This window comes from Bos javanicus, chromosome 21 (genome assembly GCF_032452875.1).
Source record: "Bos javanicus breed banteng chromosome 21, ARS-OSU_banteng_1.0, whole genome shotgun sequence".
NCBI lineage: Eukaryota > Metazoa > Chordata > Mammalia > Artiodactyla > Bovidae > Bos > Bos javanicus.
The window spans coordinates 67539216-67566723 of record NC_083888.1 but is presented as its reverse complement, the minus strand read 5'-3'; the positions used below and the strand labels follow the sequence as shown (position 1 = coordinate 67566723).

The following is a 27508-nucleotide window of genomic DNA, read 5'->3' as shown; positions in this document are numbered from 1 at the left end:
AGCTTATTCAAACAAAAATAATAAAATCCCCAAAAGAAAAATTAATTACATTACTGTTTTAAAAGAAAAGATACACAGAAAGTCTCAAGGAAATTAAGGCAGCTTCCAGAAGTATCACCAAAATCAAACCCCAGGTTTAGTGACATGGAGGCCCTGGTCCACTCACGGTGCAGGACCCGGGGCAGCTGGTCTGACGCAGGCAGCGGCCTTTCGACAGCTCTGCCTGCGGCGACAGACACACTGCTGCTTCACTCGGGTTTAGAGGACTGTTTTATTACATGCTGATTATAAAAGTGGTGGGAAAAGTAAACAAAACATTCATTCTATACAATAAGTAAAAACCCTTAGACTTTCGCAGGAAACAAGAAAGTGCACCCAGCTTCCCCATTCTCGATTCAGACATTAATAACTGAAACACGCGGCAGAATCTGGGCATGAAAATCAAATACTCAAGAGGAAAACGTGTACAGAGCAACTTTTATTCTTAGAAGGAGCCACCTGGTTAGATGAACAGGAGACCCATCCCTCCCCCTCTAGAAGCTCCGGCAAGGCCGCATTCCATGGAAAGCGTGAGAAGTTCTATGAGGCAGACAGACACCAAGACACAGGTCAGTTGGAGTGAGTTTATTAGAAGTTAGAAAGACACAAATACACAAATCACTGAACACTTAAAGATTAGTAGAGAAAAGCAGAATTGCCAAAATTCCACACAGAGACTACACAGCAGATTCTACTTGAGCACGATCCAACGGGGAGCGCCCAGGGCCCAGGGTGGTCCCGCCAGGACCGCCGGGCGCCCTGGAGAGCACATGCCCTACTCTGAGAGCCTAGGAGGGTCACGGGCACCGTCATGCCACGGCAGGGACATGGGGGACTACCAACTACCTCTCACAAAGGGGACGACGGCAAGTAGCGCTTGGTCGTCTAACTCGTGTATCACACAGCAGACGGTGTATTAATACAGTCTGTATTACTAAGTACATATCTGGCAAAGCTACATGTATACAGAGATAAGGAACCCCCGACAGGACAGCAGCACCAGAAGGAGTGGCCAGTCAGAGAGAGAATCCTAGGGATGCTAGACAGCGGTCAGCACTGGAGAGAGAGGAGGAGCCCGTCATGCAGGAGACAGCGGGTGTCGCACAGGGCAGCTAGGCCTGTCAGACAGAAACGGAGAGAGAGCCCGGTGAGCGGGCGGAGGGCGCCCTCGCAGCGCCGCCCGGCCCACAGTATTTCTAGGTCACAGCTCCGTGGCAGCGTTTCAGCCGCTTGGGTCTTTGGGATTGCCTGCTGCCTGCTCCCGCCAGCCCCAGATAAAACAGGCCCTGGGCCTTCTGTACGCCACCTTTACTTCATCTACTCATCACGCCGAATCGTTGTCAGAATAAAATCCAACAGTTTAGAACATGGACTGGCACCGTGGCAGAAATCTCAATACACAACCGTGAAATGTCTTTGGAATTACTGTGCATAAGGAGATTCCGAAACGAAAAGCACAGTGGCCACAGGAAGACCCCACGGTGGGCGAGGAGTGCACTCATGCCAGCCTTGACCCAGAGATCCTGCAGCCCTGAGCTACACAGGGACCCCTGAACTCAGACAGGACTTCCTCTAAAATACACTGATATTTCAGACATTTTAAGAAACACTGGCTTTCAAAGTTTATAGCACATTTTAAACATGCAGTTGATAATCCAAAGTAAAAGTAACTATGGAAGCGGATCTCTGCGGCAGCGAGCATCCTGGTCCTGGCTGGCGGGGAGCCCGCCCGCAGGGACCTGCGCCCCGCCCACCCGCGCTGACTCACCATGCGATGCTGAGCAAGTCATTTAACCAGCCCGAGCTTCGTCTTTCTCATCTTTAAAATGGAAAAATAAAACTTGTTACCAACTCCCCATCTGTGCTGGGAGGACAAGAAAACACAAGTTCCTGCTGCTCTTCAGAAAAAGAACGTTATTAAAATGTTAATATAACTCTGAAAACAGTTTAACTTCCGTTCAAGTTCCGTTCACTTCAAAATTCAGTGCTACACTATAGAGTGTCATTTATAATATTCCTGTCCTAGACACTCAGAGTACGGGAGAGCCACTTCACTCGGGTTCCAGAATTCTCTCTCCCACACACGCACACATGCACTCTCTCCCCGCCCCCCACAGGGCAGGCAGGGCGGGGCGGGGCGGGGCGGGGCGGGGGGTGGAGCAGACCTGGGGACCGGTGCCGCCCTCCTTGCTCTCAGCCCCTGGGACCACCCCCTGGGACCCTCCCCTCAGAGAAGCATCAGGACAGCACCAACCCACCCAGACTGGGTGCGTTTCTACTCAGCACACACTTCAGGGGTGGGAAGTGGCCCTGCATTCAACTTGGAAAACAGTCTAGACCTCTATCCTGCCGCGGAAGAATCCCTGCATCAAAGGGCGGGCTTCCGAACAGACACTGAGAGCGCAAGGGAGGGGTGCAGGGCTGCACGGCAGTGCGCACTGGCCTCGGACTCAGGGGACTGGTACTTTTAAATTCTTTTCCTTTGCTATGTTCTCGTTGTCTTCCTAATGTCATTTTTTTGAAAATAAATATTAAACTCTTTGTAATTAACACTATATGTCATTCCCAGTAATCCTGGGAAGAGCTTACTGGGTGAGAAGCTTTCAGAATCATTAACATGGGGGGCAGCCTGACAAGAATGCTGACGAGAAGCGGGGCTCCTTCACAAGGACCCCGGCGCTCCAGGCTGATGCTCCACCCAGAACAGCAGGCGTGCGGCATCTCCTGGAAGCCTGGGGGGACCACTGCCAATCCAACTCCTTCGTCACAGAGCAGCCCTGCGGCTCCGCACGGGCCGCGGGGACCCAGGTCCAGGACTGACACACGTGGTCCGCAGAGACCCACGAGGCCAGTGTCACCCAGAAAGGGCTACTGTGCACACAGCGTCTGTCTTCAGAGGCAGGACCATGGAGACTTATCCTGAAAGTGACTGTCAGACCTGAAGAGTCTACCTAAAAACAACGCTTGATGGAGTTACACTTTCAGGTACTTCAATTACGGTCTTCATGGTACAGTAAAAAAGAACAGAACTGTACCTCTCTAAACAAATTATCTACCATGTTGAGAATCTGATTCTGAAACTTCACCTGAATTATTAGAATACGCCCAGCAGGCTTACTGCTCTCGTGTTTTAACAGCATATGATTCAGCTGGGTGCTGACCCAGCCGTGCAGCATCTGCCAGGGTCGTGATCATAACCCACCTGTCGTCTCCGACTGCCCTTCATGGTCAGGGTTATTTCTGAGTGCTGAGAAGGCCTGGGCCTGGGGTCCTGTGAAAGCCCAAGTGAGGGCTACTCAGCGCTTTCCCTCCACCTTCCAAACTTTTTAAGGAGCACTGAAACCCTTTTGTGTTTTTGTCCACTTGGCTCACATTACTTTATTTATCAGGGGACAAATTCTTTTACCCATGAAATCCTTTTTTAAAAAATTAAAATCTAACATAGAACCCCAATATAAAATAAAACCTAAATAGCATTTTCTCCTTGTGAGTGTGTACCAAGTCCTTATGATAGTGAAGAACAGGGCGGCAGGCTCGCAGAACCTGTGATCTGAAATGTTAAGTTACAGACAGGTCCAGCCTAAGCGCCTGCCTCAACTCTCAATTTATTTCTTTTATCCTGACTGCATAACACTAAGAAAATCTTAATGCCCACAGGAAAGTGGCTGCAAACAGCAACAATTCTTCATCTGTTTGCCTTGGAGCCCCAGGGAAGCCTGCACTCACGCCAAGATGGCGTCAGGGACTTAACGTCACACCTGGGCAGGGAAGGTGGGGATAGCGTGTGTGAGCCCACACCCAGGGGCGCTTACAACAGGCTCCTCTGATTCAGCAAAGCTGAATTTAAAGAACATCTAAGGGTGTGTAAGGCTTTCCTGCCTCTTCTTAAAACATATGCAGTGAAAACAGAACAAGTTAACTGCTGGGAAAGCAGCATGGTCCCCGAACCTCAGCGCTTCCAGGGGAAGCCAGTCTGAGAGCAAGGCCCGCGGGAGTGGGGTGGTCTCAGCGGGCTCTCGCTGTCCCTCCCCGGTGAACCCCAGGGGCTCTCTGCTTACTCGCTGCTTCACAGAAGACCCCATTCGGGGGGAGGTGGTCCTTATGCTGCCCAAGGTGATTTCAGGTCCTGCAATGGATGACCGAAAACCTAGATTCTTTTCAGCCAATGAACCCACTGCCACGCCAAGTGCCTTGGAATGGATTTTGTCAAAGACACAGAGCTGCTGGTGTCCAGGAGTTAAGTAAACAGGTAGCCATTGCCCGCCGTGCGCACGTCCTGAGTGACAGCCTGTCCCAGCGAGAGGCAACAGGAGACCAAAGCGGGAGCAGGCAGGCACTGGGGGAGGTGGGAGCCTCCAGCCTCTGCACCCACGGCTCCACGGCTCCCCCTCCACAGGGATGAGAGCAGCTCTCCTCACCCCGGCTCTCAGTCTTGAAGACTCTAAGAGAGCCCTGAAGTGTCAATGGTTTTATTATCCCATGATGTCACTCAAACATTGACCTAGAAATACTGTCTCAAGAGAAAGCTCCCCCCAGAACTTCACTCTGAAGGATCAAACCCTGCCCCTGGCTTCTGAGGACTAGCGGAGGGCGGGCCCTCTACACAAAGCACGCGGACAACAGCCAGCACGGCCACGGGGAGAGCACAGTACACAGTGCGGGCTGGACGTGGACACCCGCAGGGCTGCGCCGCCGCCGGCTCGCCCCGGACAACTGCCCAACGGGCGCGTGGTCAAAGCACATGCTGATTGGTTGTCTTGGCATAGGAAGAACCAAAGCCAGGAAGCTGCCAGATAAAGACAGTAAAAGGCACTCTCCCTGAAAGTCTGGCCAGTAATGTTCTGTGTAAAACGTCAACCTAGAATGCTGACCCTTGCCCAACTGCTACAGCCAGAGAAAATCCCGAAGAATAGATTCAAAAGGAGACTGTAAGAAAGACCCTCAACTATTTGGCAAAACATCTGCAGTTATAACTAGTCAGATTGTATTTTTTATTATTGTTATTTAGTCCAACTCTTTGCAACTCCATGGACTACAGCCCACCAGGCTCCTCTGTCCATGGAATTCGCCAAGCAAGAATACTAATACTGGAGTGGGTTGCCATTCCCTTCTCCAGGGACTCTTCTCGACCCAGGAATAGAACCCAGGTCTCCCGCATTGCAGGTAGATTCTTACCACTGAGCAACCTGGGAAACCCGCATCAAACTGCATTATATGACTTCCAAAAACAAAAATGAACAGTACACCTGACTATATTAAAAGTAAACTTGCATTCAACCCTCTCCCATAAAAGTGAAATTTCAAAGACACCAGCTCAATGTGTTTCAACAGCTCACTGGGAAACGTGCAGAAGGCCGCGTGCTCTCTGGCAACCCTGGAGAACAGCAATGGGAAGACGCTCCACAGAGGCAGAGTCTGCCAGGGAGGTGACAAGTATCCGATGCAGGCACAAGCTTGCAACCCAAAGGCCCCTGGCAGGCCCTCCTCCAGGGGATCTTCCAACCCAGGGACGGAACCTGCATGTCTTACGTCTCCTGCAGAGACAGGTGGCTTCTTCACCACCAGCGCCCTGTGGGAGGCCCTGTCCTGTTCTCTTCTACAGACAAGTTCTACTTGGATCATCATCTTCCTTTGAAGGATTGATTAATTCTAACAAAATCTACGGCAGCCTCGTCAGTGAAATTAGGAGCACTGAAGTTAGCAATGAAAATGGGTTAAGTTAAAAAAGCGAGTTAGTTCTCTGCCACACTAACCCTAACATTAAAACCAAACCAGATGATGGAGTATGCTTTAAGCAACCAGGACACTCAATCAGCATTACGTGCTCAGAAGAAAGCCAACCGCTCTCACCGATTCCTAAAGAGAAGACAATCTCTTCAAACAAGTAACAGATTGCAGTATTAGCAGAAGATTGGAACTTACAAAAGGCTTAATTTGTACTTAGTTTGAGGAAAGGAGGCTGCCCTCAGGTGCGCCGGGGCGCCGGGCCGCGGCCTCCGGGCAGGGCTGGGCGGGCGCGCTGTGCACTGTACTTACCCCGTTCCACTCTACGCTCATACTCACTTCCTCCCCTCCGTCAGGGCCGCTCTCGTACTTGACCACGTCCACGCTCAGGCTCTCCCGGCTCCGCCGCTTCTCCGTGTTCTCAGGGTCATTCAGCACTTCGGCTACTCTCTGTTTGTGAACATTGTCAAGACCCTGCGAGCCAGGCAGGGGGACAAGGGTTTGATCCATTAGCGGTGAAGTTTTACTACGGGTTTCTTTCTCTTTTTAAAATTTTTTATTGAAGGATAACTGCTTTACAGAATTCGTTTTCTGTCAACCTCAACGTGCATCAGCCAAAGGTATACATACCTCCCCTCCAGTCTCCCGCCCCATCCCACCTCCCTAGGTTGATTCAGAGCCCTGTTTGAGTTTCCCGAGCCACAGAGCAGACTCCCGAGGCTATTTTACACGAGGCCTCTATTTTACACACGGTGATGTAAGTTTCCCTGTTACTGGCTCCATGCCTCTCACCCTCTTCCTCCCCTCTCCCCAGGTTCCTAAGTCTATTTTCTGTTTCTCCACTGCTGCCCTGTAAATAAATTCTTCAGTACCATTTTTCTAGATTCCATGTATATGAGTTAGAATACAGTATTTATCTTTCTCTTTCTGCTTACTTCACTCTGTATAATAGGTTCTAGGTTCATCCACATCATTAAAACCGACTCAAATGCATTCCTTTCTATGACAATTTTCTTTAATTTACTGAGGTTCAATTTGTGACCCAAGATGTGGTCTATCCTGGAGAATGTTCCATGAGGATGTGAGAAGAAGGTATATTCTTCTGCATTTGGATGGAATGTCCAAAAGGTATCAATGAGACCCATCTCACCTCATGTATCATTTAAGATCCGTTTCCGTATTAATTTGGTTTGGGTGACCTGCCCACTGGTGTGAGTGGGCTGTTGGAGTCCCCTACCATCACTGTGCTGCTGTCGCTTCTCCTTGTCTGTCTGTCAGTGTCTGGCTTATGCACGGAGCACCCATGTTGGCGCACAGATACTTACAACTGCTACGTCTTCCTCTTGGATGGATCCCTTGATCATTACGTAGTATCCTTCCTTATCTCTTGTCATCTTCTTTATTTTAAGGCCACTTTGTCTGATACGAGGATTGCTACTCCAGCCTTCCTTTGCTTCCCATTTGCATGGAGTGCATTTTTCCAGCCTCTCACTTTCAGTCTATATGTGTCCTAAGGTCTAGAATGGGTTTCTTGTCGACAGCGTATATATGAGTCTTGTTTCTGTAACCATTCAGCCATTTTGTGTCTTTTGGTTGGAGCATTTAATCAATTTACATTTATAGTAATTATTGATATATATATTCCTATTGCCATTTTCTTAATTGTTTGCGGTTGATTTTGTAGATCTTTTTCTTCTCTTATATTTCTTGACTGTATAAGTCCCTTTAACATTTATTGTAAAACTGGTTTGGTGGTACTAAATTCTCTTAACTTTTGCTCGTCTGAAAAGCTTTTTATTTCTCCATCAATCTTGAATGAGATCCTTGCCAGGTACAGTAATTTTGGTTGTAGATATTCCCCTTTCAGTATGTTAAATATACCCTGCCATTCCCTTCTGGCCTACAGTTTCTGCTGAAAGATCAGCTGTTAAATGTGTGGGGTTTTCCTTATGTGTTACTTGGTGCTTTTCCCTTGCAGTTTTTTTTTTTTTTAATTTAGTCTTTGTTAGTTTGATTAGTATGTGTCTTAGTATGTTTCTCCTTGGGTTTATCCTACATGGGACTCTCTGCACCTCTTACGACTTGATTGATTATTTCCTTTTCCATGCTGGGGAAATTTTCAACTATAATCTCTTTTAAAAATTTTCTTGTACCCTTTTTTTCCTCGTCTTCTTCTGGGACCCCTATAATTCAAATGTTAGTGGCTCTGATATTGTCCCAGAGGTCTCTGAAACTATCCTCAGTTCTTCTCACTCTTTTTACTTTATTCTGCTCTTCAGAAGTTATTTCCACCGTTTTATCTTTCAGCTCACTCATTTGTTCTTCTGCTTCAGATATTCTACTATTGATTCCTTCTAGAATATTTTTAATTTCAGTAATTGTGTGGTCTGTCTCTGTGTATTTATTCTTTAATTCTTGGAGGTCTTTGTTAACTGATTCTCGCATTTTCCTCCATTTTGTCTTCAAGGTTTTTGATCATCTTTACTATCATTATTCTGAATTCTTTCTCAGGGAGCCTGCTTGTTTCCTCTTCATTTATTTGGATCTCTGTGTCTCCAGTTTGTTCCTTCGTGTCGTACTCCTCTGCCTTTACATACTTTTTTTTAACTCACTGTGTTTGAGGTCTCCTTTTCCCAGGCTTCAAGGCTGAACTCTTTCTTCCCTTTTGTTTCTGCCCTCCTATGGTGGGTCCCGTGGTTTGTGTAAGCTTCGTACAGGGTGAGATTTGTGCTGAGTTGTTTGTTTGTTTTTCCTCTGCTGGGCAAGGCCGAGTGGCGTGGTAATCCTGTCTGCTGTTTAGATGAGGCGTCCTGCACAGGGCGCTACTGGTGGACGGGCGATGCCAGGTCACGCGTTCAAGTGGCCTCTCCTTTGTGTGAGTCTCACTACCTGATCCTCCCCAGGGTTAGTTCTCTGGTGGTCTAGGGTCTTGGAGTCAGTGCCCCCACTCCAAATGCTCAGGGCTTGGTCTCTGTCAACCTCCCCTCCTCCTACCAGCACTGTGCCATGGGTTTTGTCTGTGTGTTCACTGGGAAGACGGTCACCAGCCTCAGAGACCTGTGTGGGGGAAGGCGATCTTCCTCTTGCTGAATTGCTGCACCGGCCTTCTCTGTCCTCCACACATCCTGGGACTCTGACCTTCTGACTCTAGTTTTGAGTGTCTATTGTGGATTTCTGAGATAACTAAACATATAGCAGGGGAAAAAAGCTCTTAAACGTTGGAGGGTAAGTGAGAACAGTGATTCTTAACATGCAGACTTGCACATTTCACCATATATAGATTTTTACCTCAAATTTTAAAACACTATGAATGAATACTGAGCTTCAGGTGATGAGGTGCGTGCTGAGGTATTCAGAAGGAGTGCAGTGAGGTACACAACTGTGGAAGGCCTCCGAGCAGAAGGACTGAGGACGCATGGGAGACGCTCACAACTCAGTCTAGCTGGCGAGCACACGGGACAATGTCTGGGAAGTTTCATCAGAGACGCTGGGGAAATGCCCAGGTTCTAACACTTTAACACCAAGTGCTTGGTGTTCCGCACCTCCAAAATAAGTACACGGTGAAGACTCACAGGTTACACTGTTCTCAGTACAATTAGCCCCTGGCTTATGAAAGGCATTTTCAGGGCAAACTCTGCTGCTGCTGAGAGAGACGGGAAGCAGAGGCCAGGCGCCTCACCCTCGGGGTCACCCACGCACACCTGAGTGCAGCTCCCGCGCCAGCGCCGGGCAGCGAGGGTCCCACGTGCACTCCAGAGCCACCCGATGACCAGGCACAGCCCGCCTGACGCTCTGGATGGACCTCCACCCAGACGGCACGCAAACACAGTCCCTTCGATGACCCTCACAGTTTCCTCCTCGAGGGGCACAACCCCAGACAGGACGCAGGCTGCTGTCTCTGCCACAGTGAAGCGGACCTGGCCCTCTGTCAGGAGAGGCCGTCCTCAGCAAAGCACTGGCAGCCCCTTCTCAAATGTCTGCAGCTCAGCTCTGGGCTCGAGACGCTGCTGGCTGGTAACACTGTGCAGTGCTGGTTCACAGCAAGGCCCAACGATGCGGGGCGTCACAGGCCGAGAGCCAGGACCCCACGCTGCACACACCCAGGACGCGTGCTCAGAGTCCCCCTCCCCGGAACAGTAGCCCCTCAGTCGGAGACCCAGGGAGGGCGACAGGAAGGGGCGCCTGCAGGGGCACAGGCAGGGAGAAGACCATGGACAGGCCCTCTGCTGGGCCTCCTCTAATCCCTCTGCACAGAATCTCGACGGGTAACTTTCACCCCAGCCCAAAAGTCGCCATAAACCAACAACTGCATGATAGCCTACACATACACCATTCTGGGGAAAAAAACCACATCAGCCCCTCCAGTCCTAAAAACAGAAAACAAAACCTGCCATCTTTATACACGTACACATATATAGTAACGTATTAACCTCTTAACTCTGAAAACTGGTAATTAAAGGGCACAAAAGCAGCGCTTGTATGTGCTTTAACAAACCGTGTTTCAGCCTAACTAACACACCTCAGATGGTGAAGCAAAGCGCTTCAGCAGTCCTTTTCATTTCCAGATAACATTCCATCGCATGGATGGACCACATGGTGTATCCACTCACCTATCGACGAACGCGCAGCTGTCTGGACGTTCAACCTACTGAAACCAACACTGCCATGGACACATTTCCTCATCACTCACGGGGCCCATACCTGCCAATTCACCTGCTGGCCAAAGTGGATCTGTCACCCCAAATCCACACTCTCAGTGCCTGCGTGGGGATTCACAGACACACACGGGGTGGGGGAAAACTCATCCCAAATCAACACTCTCAGTGCTTGCGTGGGGATTCACTGACACACACGGGGTGGGGGAAAACTCATCCCAAATCAACACTCTCAGTGCTTGCGTGGGGATTCACTGACACACACGGGGTGGAGGAAAACTCAAGTCAGTTGACACGCACATCTGCACTCAGACGGACCAAAGCAACACTGCGTTCGGGCTTCATCTCATACTGCAAACGGTCCTGCCCCCACTCTCACTTACTCAGAACCGTGTCATCTGCATTTTGGTCGGTGGACCCTTGAGTGGTGCTCAAGTGTCCTCTGGACGTGCCTCATGGAGACACTGAGCTCCCATCGGGCGGGAGTCAGTGCTGCTGGCCATGACGTCAGCATTAATGAGTCAACAACATACACTAAAGAGGGTGTCTGAACAGAAGCCCAGCGGGGACAGGCTGTGTGCTGATCTGATGACTGAGTGTGACCAGACTCGCAGGAACCCGACTGTGCCTCCTGGGGACAAGGGCTCAGAGCAGCTGCATAGAACCCGGCGTGGAGGAAGGGGACCAGCGGCATCTGCCCAGCACCTGGCTGCCCTCTCTCAGGCAGGCGCCAGCAGCGGGCGCGCAGGGCTAGGCAGGAGCTCCAGGCCTCGCTCCTGAAACACCCTCCCAACTGCCCTCTCCGGCAGCTGGGCCGTCCACGCCGCCACCAGCCGTGCACAGCCTCCTCCTCAACACTTGCTATTTCTGCTGTGTTTCTCCTTCCAGCCAGCCCAGAGGGCGTGCAGCGGCGCCTCGCCGAGCGTGCACTTGCGTCCCCGGGTGACTAACCGCCTGCGGCGTCCTTCCACGAGCTGCTGGCAGTTGTGCAGCACCTTCAGAGAAACGTCGATTTAGGGCCTGTGTTCATTTTTTCATGAGCTGCTCCTTTTCTTCTTATACGTTCTGGATGTTAGAGGGCGTCAGAGATGTGGTCTGCAAACCTGTCCGCCCACTCTGTGGGTGCCCTTCTGTTTTCTTGACAGCATCCCCGAAGGCACAGGCGTTTCTGACTCTGGGGGTTCTGACTGACTTCTGCTTCTGCAGCCTGTGCCTGTGGTGTCATATTCACGGCATTTGAGCAACCCGATTTTATTTGTACAAACTAAATCAGTAAATGTTTTCTCTCTCTAAATCAGTGTTTCAACAAGTCTCATGAAACAGAATCAAACTCAAACCCACAAGCAGAAGGCCGCTGACTGACCTGTTTACGAGACCTCATGGCTGCTTCTTCCAGTGTTTCTGCAGCTTCAAATTTGCCTTGACGTCTGTAAAGCGCCCCAAGGTTTTTTAAAGTAGTTGTGACAGTTGGACTGTAAGAAAGCATATAATTCACAAACCGACTCAATGTAAGTTACAGAGCAGTCACCTTCAACAGCACCTAATCCAAAGGACAAACATACTTAAGTCTGCTACAGTTTAATTTCTACAGTACTTTTTAGCTGTAAAATCCTAAAAGGCTCTTCTAGCTCATGCACCCCCTGCCTACGGCACTGAGCCCTGCAGCTGGTGGGACAAACCCCTGTGCTGTCTCCGCTCACACAGCCTACTGGGCGTCTCAGCAGGAAGGTCTGTGCTGGGTGTGTCTGGTGGCCATCAGCTTCCCCCGGAAGCAGAGCTGACTGTGCCAGGCAGCGCAGAGGACACGCGCTCAAGTGCTGCCGTCCACCCTCTCCGTTCCCCTTCAAGGAGGGGAAGCAGAGTGGAACCAAAACCATCACCAGTGGGACCCGAGGCAGAGAATGACGGCTGTGTGTGCAAAAGAGGACCACACAGTGTGGACACAGATGGTGTGCTTCTGTGCTGCTGACAGAGCAGTCTGGCTGACAATGAGAAATAAATCCAGCTCATGTTACTACAGATATACTCCAGGAGGCTTTCCTCTTATTGATGACAGGAGCTGTAGAAATAAGCTGGGAACTCTCTGGTGGTCCAATCTGTGGCTAGGACTCTGCACTCCCAATGCACGGGGTCTGGGTTCAATTCTTGGTCAGGGAACTAGATCCCACATGCTGCACTGCAACTAGGTCAGAGGGCCACAACTAGAGAATCTGTGTGCCACAAAAAAAGACACTGCAGGACAAAAAAGATTCCATGTGTGCTGCAACTAAGACCCAATCAGCAAAAAAGATACAATAAATGGTTTTAAATAAATAATACAGCAGCTATACTCCATGTTTTGAGACAGTTTACACAGTACTGGGAGAAAGCATGTGAAATTCAGAAATTACGGTAAGTGCTATGGGGAGTAAGAGGAGGGACATTTATTCCAAACCAGGGTTCAGAGCAGTAGAGTCTCCTGAAATAGTAATGAGAGACCATCCAGTCAAGGCTGTGGTTTTTCCTGTGGTCATGTATGGATGTGACAGTTGGGCTGTGAAGACGGCTGAGCGCTGAAGAATTGAAGCTTTTGAACTGTGGTGTTGGAGAAGACTCTTGAGAGTCCCTTGGCCTGCAAGGAGATCCAACCAGTCCATTCTGAAGGAGATCAGCCCTGGGATTTCTTTGGAAGGAATGATGCTAAAGCTGAAACTCCAGTACTTTGGCCACCTCATGCGAAGAGTTGCCTCATTGGAAAAGACTCTGATGCTGGGAGGGATTGGGGGCAGGAGGAGAAGGGGATGACAGAGGATGAGATGGCTGGATGGCATCACCGACTCGATGGACGTGAGTCTGAGTGAACTCTGGGAGTTGGTGATGGACAGGGAGGCCTGGTGTGCTGTGATTCATGGGGTCGCAAAGAGTCGGACACGACTGAGCGACTGAACTGAACTGAACTGGACTGAATAGGAGACCAGTAAAGCGAGTCTTAGAAGATAAGTGCAAGTTCAAACAGGAAAAGACCACAGACAAGAAGCGCTCCAGTAAAAGGAGGAAGCAGCACTGGGCCGGGCTGGAAGGCTGCTGGCAGAGGAGCCACGTTGCCCTCTGCAGACTGGAGGCCCTGAGGCTGCAGGAGATGGGGTGTGTGCCTGGACACAGCTGCAAAGTGCGGGCTTCGCGGGCTGCAGGCCTGTTCCTGCGAGTCTGCCCTATGGCCTTAGAGGCTATGTCTCCACGTAGCCATCTCTCCTCCTGCAACCTGGGAGCTAGCCTTAAGACACAGCATTAATGAACAGGGCCCATGTTTTTGCCCATGGGATCATATTGAGGTGGGTTTTGTATAAATTACCTCACTTACAAAGTTATGGAGTTTTACTGGAATCTGGGGAAAATAAGGGCCTGTGCAGCCACACCACCCTGAGAAACTTTACACACACGAGGTGGTTTACGGGCTGCCCCTGAAGCGCCAGCGCCTCCCACGGCTAAGGGCCTGTCTCCCAGGCAAGCAGACGCACCTGTCGACTTTGCAGGCCTTGTACCAGCCACCATACTCTCCAAAGGACGTCCCATCCTTCTGCTTTCCCTGAATTGCAACAAAGAATTTCAAGTAGATAATTATCAAGCAATATATTCAGTTTAGAAAACTTCACAAAATAATGTGTTCTTACTTTGCATTCTTCTCTCTCCTCAGCATGCATCCAAATGGGTTTATTTTCATCTATGAAGAAAAAATAACATGCCATGAACTGAGGCGTAGCACAGCCCACTGTGCAGAAGTTGTCCAGTGCCAGCGTTTGCAAGGCTTCTGTTTGTTTTCCATGTGATCCTTCTGAGATATTACTTTTCACAACTAGGACAGACTAGGCTTCACACTGGAGACTAAGGACTCTGACGCAGAACCAGACCGAAGAAACGAGGAGGAAATGACCATGTACGCGCCAATCAGTGAACAGAAGACGCAGAATCAAAGGTGCCTACCCAGACAGGGAGGTGACTGTCAAAAACACGGACAAATGCGCGAGTCTTTATAAGGAAACTTTTCGTTGTTGTTCACTGACTTGTTTCTCCAAGCATTCACTGAACGCCTACTATTTTCTGAGAGCTGGGGATTCACAGGTAAAAAAGAAATGACTTCAGTCCTCCAGCACCTGACTGTGAGGCGTGAGAGCAGCACTGCCTGCTGTGGCCCAGCTGACGGCGCCTGCTTTGTTTTCTAGCCCAGCTGATGGCGTGTGCTTTGTTTTCTAGCCTCTTTCCCAGCAGGGCCAAAACTGTGCTCCTAGCGAGCCGCAGATGCTACTCGACTTCCCTGGACACAAGCCAAGCTGAGTGTCTGCAGCAAGCCTGGCCTAGTGCGTCCGGGGCTTACAGCCCCTCTGCTCGGGTTCCCAAGGCGCAGTCTTCAGTAGAGAGAAGGCTTGTTTCTTTGCAGCCCAGTCCCCCAGTGGAGCTTGGGTAAAAACCCTGTAAGAAAACTTTCAATGCCAGAATCTTCACATAACACTTGGGACCATTTAGAATTTGAGGAACCCAACATTAAACAAAGTCCAAGTAGTAAGATGTTGAGAGAAAAAGTGAAAAAACTATAAATCAACATTCCTTTAAACTTTTCTTAACTTTTGAGAATGCTCACACATAACTGTTCACCCAAAACTTTCAAACAACTAATGTACCACAACACGGCATATTAGCATAAAGGAAAATAATCAGTAGATGTGATTATATGTAAAGTGTCGTTTCAACTATACAAATCAATAAGAAAAAAAGGAAGGAAAGACACTAAAAACACTGAAAGACGTATCTGGGTAATGAAATGACAGAGACTCTCCTGTTCACATCTCTGCACTTATTTTTGAGGTTTCCCGCAATGAGGACGTATTTCAGGCTCCGGAGAACAAGACCTGTGTCCCCACCCAATCCAACCACCCATAACTTCCCGATCTGGGCAAAGCACTGAGCTGCAGGGTCCTCGCTCCTAAAATGGAGTAAGGTGTGACCCACTTCACAGAACTGCTAAGAAAAGTAACATTACAAATTTCAACTGTTTTCTTTTTTCATTGAAAGACTAGTGTATATGGTTATTAATTATTATGATGATTATTTGGTATGCCATAGGAGAAGAGTAAAACTAGTTTTAAATACTGGTTTTAAGAGTGAATGCTTACACAGCAAAGGAAACCATAAACAAAATTAAAAGACAATCTACAGAACGGAAGAAAATATTTGCAAAGGATACAACTGATAAGGGATTAATCTCCAAAATATACAAATAGCTCTCACAATTCAGCAACACAAAAAAGAACAAACAACCCAATCAAAAAATGGTCAGAAGACCTAAATAGACGTTTCTCCAAAGACAACATACAGATCAGATCAGCAACAGGCACATGAGACGATGCTCAACATCACTAATTACCAGAGATGTGCAAATCAGAGCTATAATGAGGCACCACCTCACACCTGTCAGGACGGCCATAATTAAAGTTTACAAACAGTAAGTGTTGGAGAGGGTGAGGAGAAAAAGGAACACTCCTACCCCACTGGTGTGAATATAAGTTGGTGCAGCCGCTACAGAAAACAGCCTGGAGGTTTCTCAGAAAATAGAGCCACCACATGACCCTGCTGGTCCATTCCGCGGCACACACCCGGAGAAGACGCTACTACAAAAAGACACAGGCATCCCTATGTCTAGAGCAGCACCTTTACAGTAGCCAAGACCTGGAAACAAACCAAATGTCCATTGACAAATGGACGGATAACATATATACAATGGAATACTACTCAGTCATTAAAAAAATAGAGTGAAATAATGCCATTTGCAGCAACATGGATGCAACTAGAGCGGATCATACTAAGTGAAGTCCGAAAGAGAATGACAAATAATACAAGATACCACGTACATGCAGAACCTAAATTACGACACAAAGGAACCTACCTATGACACAGAAACAAGACTCAGGGACAGAACAGACTGGGAGCTGCTGACGGGCTGGGGGAAGTGGAGAGGGAGGCCGGGTCAGCAGGCTCAACGATCACGTGGAGGACGGGCAAACCACAGGGCCCTGCCGAGCAGCACGCAGACAGTAAGTGTCCCGTGATAAACCACAGCACAAAGGACACTTTAAGAAGAATGTACATGTATTCGTAACCGAATCATTTTGTTGTAAAGCAGTAATTAACATTTTAAATCTATACTTCAATTTAAAAAATAAAGCAAAAAAAAAGAAAGTGAGACTAGCCAAGGAAATTCTGAAAAGGAAGATTAATGAGAGAGCCCTCTACACATCACATGTTCTACCTTCACCCCTCCCACGCCTGCCTCACTTCAAGCCACAACAGCCAAGAAGATGTGTAACTGACACAGAATCAGTATCTGCATCAGTGGAAAGAAACAGTTCAACACAAAAACCACCCCCACCATTAGCAACAGCAATGAAACCACCGACTTGATAAAGAATTTAGAATGTGACCAATAAGACCTTAAGACTTAGTGGGGGGAACAGATGGATTATTCAGTTAGGGGTGCTGGCACAAAAACTGTTTAAAAATCTGAAAAAATATTTTAAATCTCAATCTTTTTTAAAAAAAAAAAGACTAAACAGTATTTAAAACTTACTCACACTGTAGTATTCTTGCCTTAAGAACCCCACGAACAGTGTAAAAAGGCAAAAAGATATGACACTGAAAGATGAATTCCCCACGTCGGTAGGTGCCCAATAAACTACTGGAGATCAGTGGAGAAATAACTCCAGAAAGAATGAAGAGATGGCGCCAAAGTGAAAACAACGCCCAGAGTGATGTGACTGGTGATGGAAATAAAGTCCGATGCTGTAAAGAACAATACTGCATAGGAACCTGGCATGTTAGGTCTATGAATCAAGGTAAATTGGAAGTCGTCAAACAGGATGGCGAGAGTGAATATCGATAATTTAGGATTCAGTAAACTAAAATCGACCGGGATGGGTAAATTTAATTCAGATGACCATTATATCTACTATTGTGGCCAAGAATCCCTTAGAAGAAATAGAGTAGCCCTCACAGTCAACAAAGGAGTCCAAAATGCAGTACCTGGGTGCAGTCTCAAAAACAACAGAATGATCTCTGTTAGTTTCCAAGGCAAAACCATTCAGTATCACAGTAATCCAAGTCTATGCCCCAACCAGTAATGCCAAACTTGAAGTTGAACGATTCAATGAAGACCTACAAGACCTTCTAGAACTAACACCAAAAAAAGATGTCCTTTTCATCACAGGGGACTGACATGCAAAAGTAGGAAGTCAAGAGATACCTGGAGTAACAGGCAAGTTTGGCCTTGGAGTACAGAACGAAGCAGGGCAAAGGCTAACAGCTGTGCCAAGAGAACGCACTGGTCATAGCAAAAACCCTCTTCCAACAACACAAGAGACAACTTTGCACGTGGACATCACCGGAGGGTCAACACTGAAATCAGACTGATCACATTCTTTGCAGCGAAGATGGAGAAGCTCTATATGGTTGGCAAAAACCAAGACCGGGAGCTGACTGTGGCTCAGATCATGAACTCCTCATTGCCAAATTCAGACTTCAACTGAAGAAAGTAGGGAAAACCACTAGGTCATTCATGTATGACCTAAATCAAATTCCTTACGATTATACAGTGGAAGTGACAGAGAGATTCAAGGGATTAGATCTGATAAGACAGAGTGCCTAAAGAACTATGGATGGAGCTTTATAACACTGTACAGAAGGTGGTGATCAAAACCATCCCAAGAAGAAGAAATGCAAAAAGGCAAAACGGCTGTCTGAGGAGGTCTTACAAATAGCTGAGAAAAGAAGAGACGCGAAAGGCAAAGGAGAAAAGGAAAGACACACCCATTTGAATGCAGAGTTCCAAAGAGTAGCAAGGAGAGTAAGAAAGCCTCCCTCAGTGAATAAGCAAAGAAATAGAGGAAAATAGCAGGATGGGACAGACTAGAGATCTCTTCAAGAAAATCAGAGACACCAAGGAAACATTTCATGCAAAGATGGGCACAATAAAGGCTAGAAATGGTATGGACTTAACAGAAGCTACTAAGAAGTGGCAAGAATACATACAAGAACTGTACAAAAAAAGTCTTAATGACCCAGATAACCATGATGATGTGACCACTCACCGAGAGCCAGACATCCTGGAATGCGAAGTCAAGTGGGCCTTAGGAAGCACCACCACAAACAAAGCAAGTGGAGGTGATGGAATTCCAGCTGAGCTATTTCAAATCCTAAAAGATGATGCTGTTATCATCACAAGGAGACCAAAGTGCTGCACTCAATATGCCAGCAAATTTGGAAAACTCAGCAGTGGCCACAGGACTGGAAAAGGTCAGTTTCATTCCAAACCCAAAGAAGGCCAATGCCAAAGAAAGTTCAAACTACCGCACAATTGCACTCATCTCACACACTAGCAAAGTAATGCTCAATATTCTCCAAGCCAGGCTTCAACAGTACATGAACCGTGAACTTCCAAATATTCAAATTGGATTTAGAAAAGGCAGAGGAACCAGAGATCAAATTGCCAACATCCACTGGATCATCGAAAAAGCAAGAGATCCAGAAAAACATATATTTCTGCTTTACTGACTATGCTAAAGCCTTTGACTGTGTGGATCACAACAAATTGTGGAAAATTCTGAAAGAGATGGGAAGACCAGACCACCTGACCTGCCTCCTGAGAAATCTGTATGCAGGTCAAGAAGTAACAGTTAGAACCAGACATGGAACAATGGACTGGTTCCAAACTGGGAAAGGTAAGTACATCAAGGCTGCATATTGTCACTCTGCTTATTTAACTTATATGCCAAGTACATCATGTGAAATGCCTGGCTGAATGAAACACAAGCTGGAATCAAGATTCCCAGGAGAAATATCAATAACCTCAGATACACAGATGACACCACCCTTATGGCAGAAAGCGAAGAGGAACTAAAGAGCCTCTTGATGAAAGTGAAAGAGAAGAGGAAAAAACTCAACATTCAAAAAACTAAGATCATGGAATCTAGTCCCAACACTTCATGGCAAATAGACTGGGAAACAATGGAAACAGTAACAGACTTTATTTTCCTAGTCTCCAAAATCACTGTGGATGGTGACTGCAGCCATGAAATTAAGACACCTGCTCCTTGGAAGAAAAGCTATGACCAATCTAGACAGCATATTAAAAAGCAGAGATATTACTTTGCCGATAAAGTTCCATCTAGTCAAAGCTATGGTTTTCCAGTAGTCATGTACGGACATGAGACATGGACCATAAAGGAAGCTGAGCGCCAAAGAACTGATGCTTTTGAACTGTGGTGCTGGAGAAGACTCTTGAGAGTCCCTTGGACTGCAAGGAGATCCAACCCGTCCATCCTAAAGGAGATCAGTCCTGAATATTCATTGGAAGGACTGATGCTGAAGCCGAAGCTCCAATACTTTGGCCACCTGATGCAAAGAACTGACTCATTGGAAAAGACCCTGATGCTAGGAAATACTGAAGGAAAAAGGAGGAGATGACAGAGGATGAAATGGTTGGATGGCATCACCAACTCAATGGCCATGAATCTGAACAAGTTCGGGAGTTGGTGATGGACAGGAAGGCCTGGCGTGCTGCAGTTCATGGGGTCGCAAACAGTCAGACACGACTGAGAAACTGAAGGGAACCGACACTGCTGTTTACTGACGTCTCAGCTGTATGTACTGATCTAATCCTACTGTTCGACAAGAATCCACCTCAGTCAGGAGAAATGGATTTCCGGACAACACGCCAGGTCATGCGTTTCAATGCTGCACCACAGCAAAGAGGCCTGTGGCCTGAGAGCCATGCCCCAACAGCCAGTCAGGGCGCACCTGCACCTTTCTGTCCCACGTTCTAACGTTTGTGTGGAAGATAAATCCAAGTACAGGAAACCACTTCTAACTAGAACCCAATTAACTGGACTCCATGCTACTATTTTTAGTAGAGAGAAGTCAGCAAATGACAAGGAAAGTTAGCAAATCACTTCCCTGAGAACTTTTTTGAAGCAGCACTAAGCTGATGACCTGGAACAACCGACACCCAGCAAGGCTTCTGCAGTGAGAGGACACGGAAGCTCCCTGTGGACTGTGAGGTCCAGGGAGGTGAGCTGTGATCCGGTAGGGGCCAGGGCAGACAGAGTCCGTTTCCAGAATGACAAGCCTGAGGCATTACCATCTTCTGACAGTAAAACAGACTTACTGCTCCACTTGCTGACAGAGAAAAACTAATACACTTCTCAAAAGGTTTTCAAAAATGCTTTCCAGAAATTCTCCATAAAAGGAAGTATTTTATTAACCACAACCTCTTTTCCCCAGGAATCCTAAGGTTTCCAACACACTGGTAACAACTGTCCACATTGTCAACCCCTCTCGTCACGGCCACCGAAGGGGGAAGATGCCTCACGTCATCAGATACTGTTTTACTGAGCAGTTAAAAGTCTGACAAAATGTTTATTCCAAAACTGTGTATTAAGCACCTACAATACTTTAAGGACTATAAAGGAGGCAGGCCTCAGCTCCTTACGGCCATGAGACAACCCAGCAGGACTGGGATGGCTGCAGAACCTGACAGGTCCCAGGTGGTGCTGCAGCTGCTGCGTGCCTGCCGGCACTTTGAGAGCCACTGGACCACTGAACAATTCAAGAAAGCACCTACGGACTCCAGGAAGGCTCTCTGGAGTTACTGCATCCAGGCTGTGCCTAAAGCAAGCGCAGACTCTGGGTGAGGGCAACCTGGAAACACGAGGCAGGTGGGCCATCACGCTGTGATGACCTCGGTATTACCAAGTTTTAAACTGGAAATCCCTATGTTTAACACATCCTACAGCTAACCTGCTTAGAAACAAAAGTGCATCTCTTACCGTCCACAGAACCGAACTCCCTTTCGTGTGCGCGAGTGAGGATCTCTTTGTACAGGGTCTCTGCCTGCTTGAACTTTCCTTGCTTCAGGTAGCAGGAAGCCTTAAAATAAAACAAAGCACTTACTACTCTTCACACGTCAGGGAGGCACATTCTCATCTGCAGGTTCAACTATGAAACAGCGCTGAGGCTTCAGGAAGCAAGGAATCTGACTATCTACAGGGCTGACCTGTCAACATACCAGGTTATTTTTTGTTTTGGCCACATTGGGGTCATCAGGTCCCAGTTTTGTCTGGTAGATCTCGAGGGCTCTCTGATAATAATATTCCACTTCTTCATACTTGCCCTGGTTCTGGCATAGTAGGGCCAAGTTATTTAACTGCTTGGCAACATCTGGGTGATCCTTTCCCAAAACCTAGGAATAAAAAATAGCATTAGAAACACTTGTTATTTTTTTCACAGGGTACCATCCAACCCACTCCCTACCCTACCACGAGAAGGCTCTTCCTAAACATCAAGAGGACTGTGCCTTGCTTCCAGGCCTGTGATACTTAAACATCCACACATGCAGCACGAAAATAACTTAACCAGCATTAGTTGAGTCTTCTTCTTGGGGGAGGGAGGAAACTGTGCTGATTTCCTTCCCAAGCTTTGGAGTCTTGAATCCTTACAATAGTCCTACACGGCAGGTAATATTATCGACATTCTGAAGATGAAGAAACTGCGTTTTATGACGGCTGCCTGTATCTGACTGCCGAGTTCTAAACATGCCCAAACTCGTACCCAGCCCTGTCTGACTCTAACGGCATTACACTCATTCCTGTGAAGAACAGCCTCAAAGGGAACTTCCAGCTCCTCAGCTAACATCCTACACATCCTCTCTTTAAAACCAGATTCTGTGATCACAAACCAGGTCCCTCACACTTCAAACTTCACTGCAAGGCTCTTCAAACTCAAACATGCTGTCCCAGACATCCAATACTCTTCTCCCAGACCCACCCAGCTCCCCACTCCCACCAACAACTCACCGTGCAGGTCTCAGGTTCCCTCAGAAGGGACCTGCTTATATCCAATTTAAGGGACCCGTGAGTCCGTCCCCACCCAGTTAACTCACAAGTACATCACTTGGGTTTTTTTCTTTCTTTGCTAGTATCACTACTCAAAACCGCCTTATTTATCAATTTAGTTCTTTATCACCTGACTCTCCCCTATTAAAATGCAAGCCTCAGAGTGCTTTGTCTCCGTGTCTAGGTGTAATGTTATCTCAGCGCCTAGAAAGGTGCTCGGAAAAAGCAAAGGCACCCCACTCCAGTACTCTTACCTGGAAAATCCCATGGACGGAGGAGCCTGGTAGGCTGCAGTCCATGGGGTCGGCTAAGAGTCAGACACGACTGAGCGACTTCCCTTTCACTTTCACTTTCACGCATTGGAGAAGGAAATGGCAACCCACTCCAGTGTTCTTGCCTGGAGAATCCCAGGGACGGGGGAGCCTGGTGGGCTTCTGTCTATGGGGTCGCACAGAGTCGGACACGACTGAAGCGACTTAGCAGCAGCAGCAGCAGAAAGGTGCTGGCACACAGGTGGATGAATAAACAGTGAACCTCCTCCTCCGGACCTGAACAGGCCTTTGGCCTCTCCCTCCCTCTGCACTGCCCTCTTCTCCCTGGCTGGGAAGCCCTAAGACTCGGCTCCAGACCAACTGACGGCAGGAGGCCACGTCAGCACAGCCCCAGCCCTGGACCTGAAGGAGCTGCTGCTCTACACTCTCCCTGAGCTCTCGGCCAGAAGCCAACGTCTGCCTGGTGGACCGTGCTCCCAGGGAAGGGACTGTGGCTAATTCGAAATCATCAACTCTAACCAAGTGAGGGTTCCCAAGTCCTCAATAAATGTTTGCCAGATGAGTGAGTGAATGAGAGCAAATAAACACGAAAAAACCTACAGACCATCATCTAGACTTCACAATCCACAACAGGATACATGTGTGGTTCTCCCTGATTTTAACCCCAGCCCACTCAAAACCTGAGTGGATAAATAAAAAATAAAATAAAAACTTTATTTCTTTATAACCATCACGCAAATGACAGCATAGACGAAACTTTACCTGTATAACCTGATAATGGGCTTCTTTTCATTTTCCCTTTCCCAAGTACTTGCCATTATGACTCAAAATTAAATGATTAATCTCTCAATATCAATGATAAATAACATTCGATAATATGATAACATTTGATAACAATGACACACACAAATTAAAACGTCATGACGTGGACCTGCCCAGTGTCTGCAACATTTGAATACACAGTTATATGGAGTACTGTGGACATGAACAAGACCCATTTTAAAAACACCTAATCACTATGCACTGCACTAACCAACACTAAACGTCCACGACAGTGACTCGGTCTATGCTCTGAATTATTTTCTGGTTCTCAAAAGAAAAGCTATCGCAGTAAGTTTTATAAGCATATTTGGCGACCATTTAATTTTCATGTTTTTCTTCTTGACAGGCACATGCCCCACTGCAAATGAAATGCCCCATGCCTGGCACTCACAGGCCTCAGAAATTCCTTCTTCAGCCGAGTCACTTCCAGGCCACTCTAGGCCTCAGGCTGGGAGACCCTAGAACTCAAGGCTCCACCCTCTGCACCCCGACTGCCCCAGACCCCCAGGCAGGCCCGCCGGCCACGCCTCAGTCTGCAGCCTGGACTGAAGGGCGCATTTTAGGTGCCTGGCCAGTGAGGATGTATCGCCACGGTCCTATCTCAAAACGTAGAGTGAATTATTTAAAAGCATAAAGTGCGGCGTTTCGGGAACAAGGACCATCCTGGGCGCACCTTCTCTCTGATCTCCAGAGCTCTCTTACACAGCGGCTCGGCTTCTTTGTACTTCCCTCTTTTGCCGTAAAGCACTGCGAGGTTGTTCAGAGTTGCTGCCACCTACCAACAGAGGGAACCAGGAAGAACGGTAAACGCCACGGCAGAGGGGACGACAAACGTCACACACACACGACCCCCAGTGCGTGGCGGAAGTGCTCTCCAGCTGATGAAGGACCGTGACTCCACTCAGAGGTGAGAGAGCAACATCACTGTCCACAGTGGGCCAAAAGTAACACCAGACCTTTAACAAATCAGCATCAACATGATCTTGATTATTTTTTTTTTGAATTTCACTTGGAAGCCACAAAACCAACCAAAATAGATCTATATGCAAATGTGACCAGATTTTAATAAAAAGGCAATACAAAATCTTTAGGAAAAAATTTACAGAAGGACATGCAAATTGATCCAGGATCAAAAACACCATACGTGATCCATTTGAGGGGGGTGATCAACAACATGAGTGCACGCTGAGATCCGCTCAGTGTGAGCCCCCACCCTAGGGCGCATCACTGCTTCCGAGCGAGCAAGTCCTACCTGCACCGTCCAGTGAGAGGGCAGCTCTTAAATCTTCCCTGTTGAGTTTAACAGTGAAATGAGTTGGGTAAAAAAAACGTATTAGGGACAGTAAAACTTGAAAAAGGATGAAGAATCAGTATACAAACCGCAGGATGATCTTTGCCCAGAGTTTTCTCGCGGATGGCCAAGGCATCGTTCAGTAGGTTAGCTGCGTCTTTATATTTATTTTGGTCTCTAAATTAAAAAACACACAATTATATGTTTACACACAGCTCACTACACCTTTTAAAATGTAATTCTGGAACTAAGGAAATAAAAGTTAAGTTTTAATTACTAAAAAAAATTAAAAGTTAGCTATTAAAACTATTAAAAACATCCCTAACAGTAGGAGAGAAAAGACTTCCTCAACAAACACGTTGGCAAGGAGAGCTGGGAGTCGGGCCTGCTAAGCTAGACCGCTGGGACAATACCGCCCCACGTGCGGAGGGGTCTGCACGTGCCCGCTGCCCTGCACAGGCAAGTGTGGCCGTGCAGACAGGGCAGGCATAGAGCGGACCCAGCTGCCGGCCGCACGGCCTGGCGCGTCACGTGGCCGCCTCAACCAGCCCACTGCAAAGGAAGGACGTAACTCACAGAGCCGCTCTAAGAGGCTAATGATTTGCCAAAGCAGCAGCTCAGGGTGGGGCGGAGGGGCCTGCTGACAGTGGGGAGACGGAAGCAGCTGGGGCCCAGCCCAGCCCCCTGCGTTTAAGTGCTACTGACCGACCGAAGGGCTGCAAAGCAGTCACGCACTGTGTGACACTGTGTGACACGGAGCGCGCACACCGCTCCAGCGCTCGAGGACAGCCACCCAGCAAGGCTCCGCCCGCACCGCCCGGAGAGAGGGCTGAGGCTGCTGGTCCTCAAAGGGCACTGACTCCCTGGAGTAAAGGTTTTCTATTATATTAAACTTACATTATCATCTTATACTATGTTATATTATTAACATCTTATATTAAACTGACTCAAACTTTCTGTGAAAGTCAGCAGGTATGACACAGACCCAGTTAAATACAGCCACAGCCAGCCCCCAGTGCCGAGAGTGCGATGGCTCAGACCAAGCAGGCACACTGAGCGCTGCTCTAAGACAGACCCGTCACAAAACGCCAGGGACTGTCACTCAGCCTCGAGGGCGTCACGCCAAGAGCAAGCGCGGCAAACCACAGCCGGAACCAGTCACAAACCCGGCCCTTCCCCAGACCTGCTGAGTCAGAAATTCAGGGGGCGGGGCTCAGCATGCATTCCACAAGCCCATCCAAACATTCAAACTCAAATGAAAACCAATGCACACCTTGCCAGCATTAAAATAAATCCCAATACAGAAGTGGGCAGGATCACAGAAGGCCCAAACAACTAAAAATGCAGAATCACAGAACACAGATTAACACACAAAGCTGTATGTCTTCGTAATAAAGAGCAGGCGATAACCAGCCCCGCCCCAGGCTGGCGAGGGTTGGGGACTGTGAGCTGGCACCACCTTCCTCAGCAGCTGGGCAATCTGTATCAAGAAGCGTGTAAGGTGAAGACTCTTACCACTCAGGAATTGACACTGAAAAAAATTCAAAATCTTTTGCCCAAAACATGTTCATCAGTATAATATTAATACCCGTCCCCCAAAGAGCTTAAAATTAAATGTCCCTTAATAGAAGAAAGCTGAAATACTGAGTCATGGCTCAGCTCTGGGACTCAGCACTGAATACAGTGTGAACACAGACACAGCTGCTGGTTTCAAACATGCTGCTGACATGAGTGAACCCTCACGCTACAGGACCAAGGAGAAAGAGGAGAGGCCATCAAATTCCTAGCACGTCTACGTGACCACGCCTTCTACGTACCACAGTCCCAGTCACGTTCTACATGCGGTTTTCACCTAACTCACGCACAATAAAAATATCTAGGATTAGCTGGAAACACTCCCTCGCTCTCGATGGTTCACTCCCCTTCACAGACCCTCCGGCTCCTGTCTGCACCCCACTCAGTGCCCAGCTCCAACCCCAGCAGATCCTGTGGCCCGGCCCCCACCCCGCTCTGTCCTCCCCTCTTCCACAACTCTCTTCTGAGACCCAGCCGCTGGGCACAGGCACGTTCAAGCACTCCCCTGCAGCCCCACGGCCTACTCCCACCACACTCCCGCTGCTCTGCCCCGTGGGACGCAGGAGTAAGTCCCCAGCACACCCTGCAAGGCCCCAGAAAGCACTCGCACCCCTCCACTAGGCCTCCGTAATCCTCCCAACTAGAAGGCAGCTCCGCATCAGCACTTCTGTGTTGTTTTACTTTATTATTTATTGGCCATGCTGCAAGGCTTGCAAGATCTTGGTTCCCCGACCAGGGACTGAACTTGGGCCCTGGCAGTGGAAGCACCGAGAACTAAACCCTGGGCTGCCGTGGAACCCCGACGCCTGCACTATTCTATTGATGACAGTCTCCTTGCTTCTATAATTACATGAACGTAACCAGCCTATTCTCTAAACAAGGTTCTAAGTTCCTTTAGAAACACTTAGGTGATGCTATCTATTTCACACTGCCAGGTAACATCACCTTTCATAACCCTTGCAACCCTTCTGAGGCTCAGAAAAGCTAAGGACTCCGGACAACGCCTTCAGTCTAGTGGCCACTTAGCAGAGATACAAACTGAATTCTCCTGACTTCCAATTCAGTATCCTGCTTTCTCCTTGAGAACAGGTGTTACGTATTCATCTGTACAGTCTCACAGGAACCAGCCTGAAGTTTTACATACACTTGGGTCTCAAAAATGTCTGCTGACCTGTAAACAATCAAACTAACGAAGAAACAAGGTGCCGCTCCCTG

At 48.0% G+C, this 27508-nt stretch overlaps 1 protein-coding gene across 14 annotated transcripts in view; it reads right to left on the bottom strand.

The window, feature by feature from the left end:
* The window catches only part of KLC1 (kinesin light chain 1), a 66264-nt gene that overhangs the window by 9479 nt on the left and 29277 nt on the right, over positions 1–27508 (bottom strand). For 4 of the 14 annotated variants that reach the window (XM_061395492.1, XM_061395493.1, XM_061395491.1 and 1 more), the window contains 8 exons: positions 24808–24895; positions 24101–24202; positions 21508–21681; positions 21269–21368; positions 14069–14118; positions 13916–13983; positions 11782–11890; positions 6076–6237 (listed from right to left, as the gene is read on the bottom strand). In XM_061395492.1, coding sequence (XP_061251476.1) covers positions 6076–6237; positions 11782–11890; positions 13916–13983; positions 14069–14118; positions 21269–21368; positions 21508–21681; positions 24101–24202; positions 24808–24895 — 853 coding nt within the window. Of the gene's footprint in view, positions 1–458; positions 1158–1807; positions 1859–6075; positions 6238–6293; positions 11414–11781; positions 11891–13915; positions 13984–14068; positions 14119–21268; positions 21369–21507; positions 21682–24100; positions 24203–24807; positions 24896–27508 lie in introns of those variants that run through there. The other 10 variants (XM_061395488.1, XM_061395487.1, XM_061395489.1 and 7 more) reach the window with 8 other exon arrangements.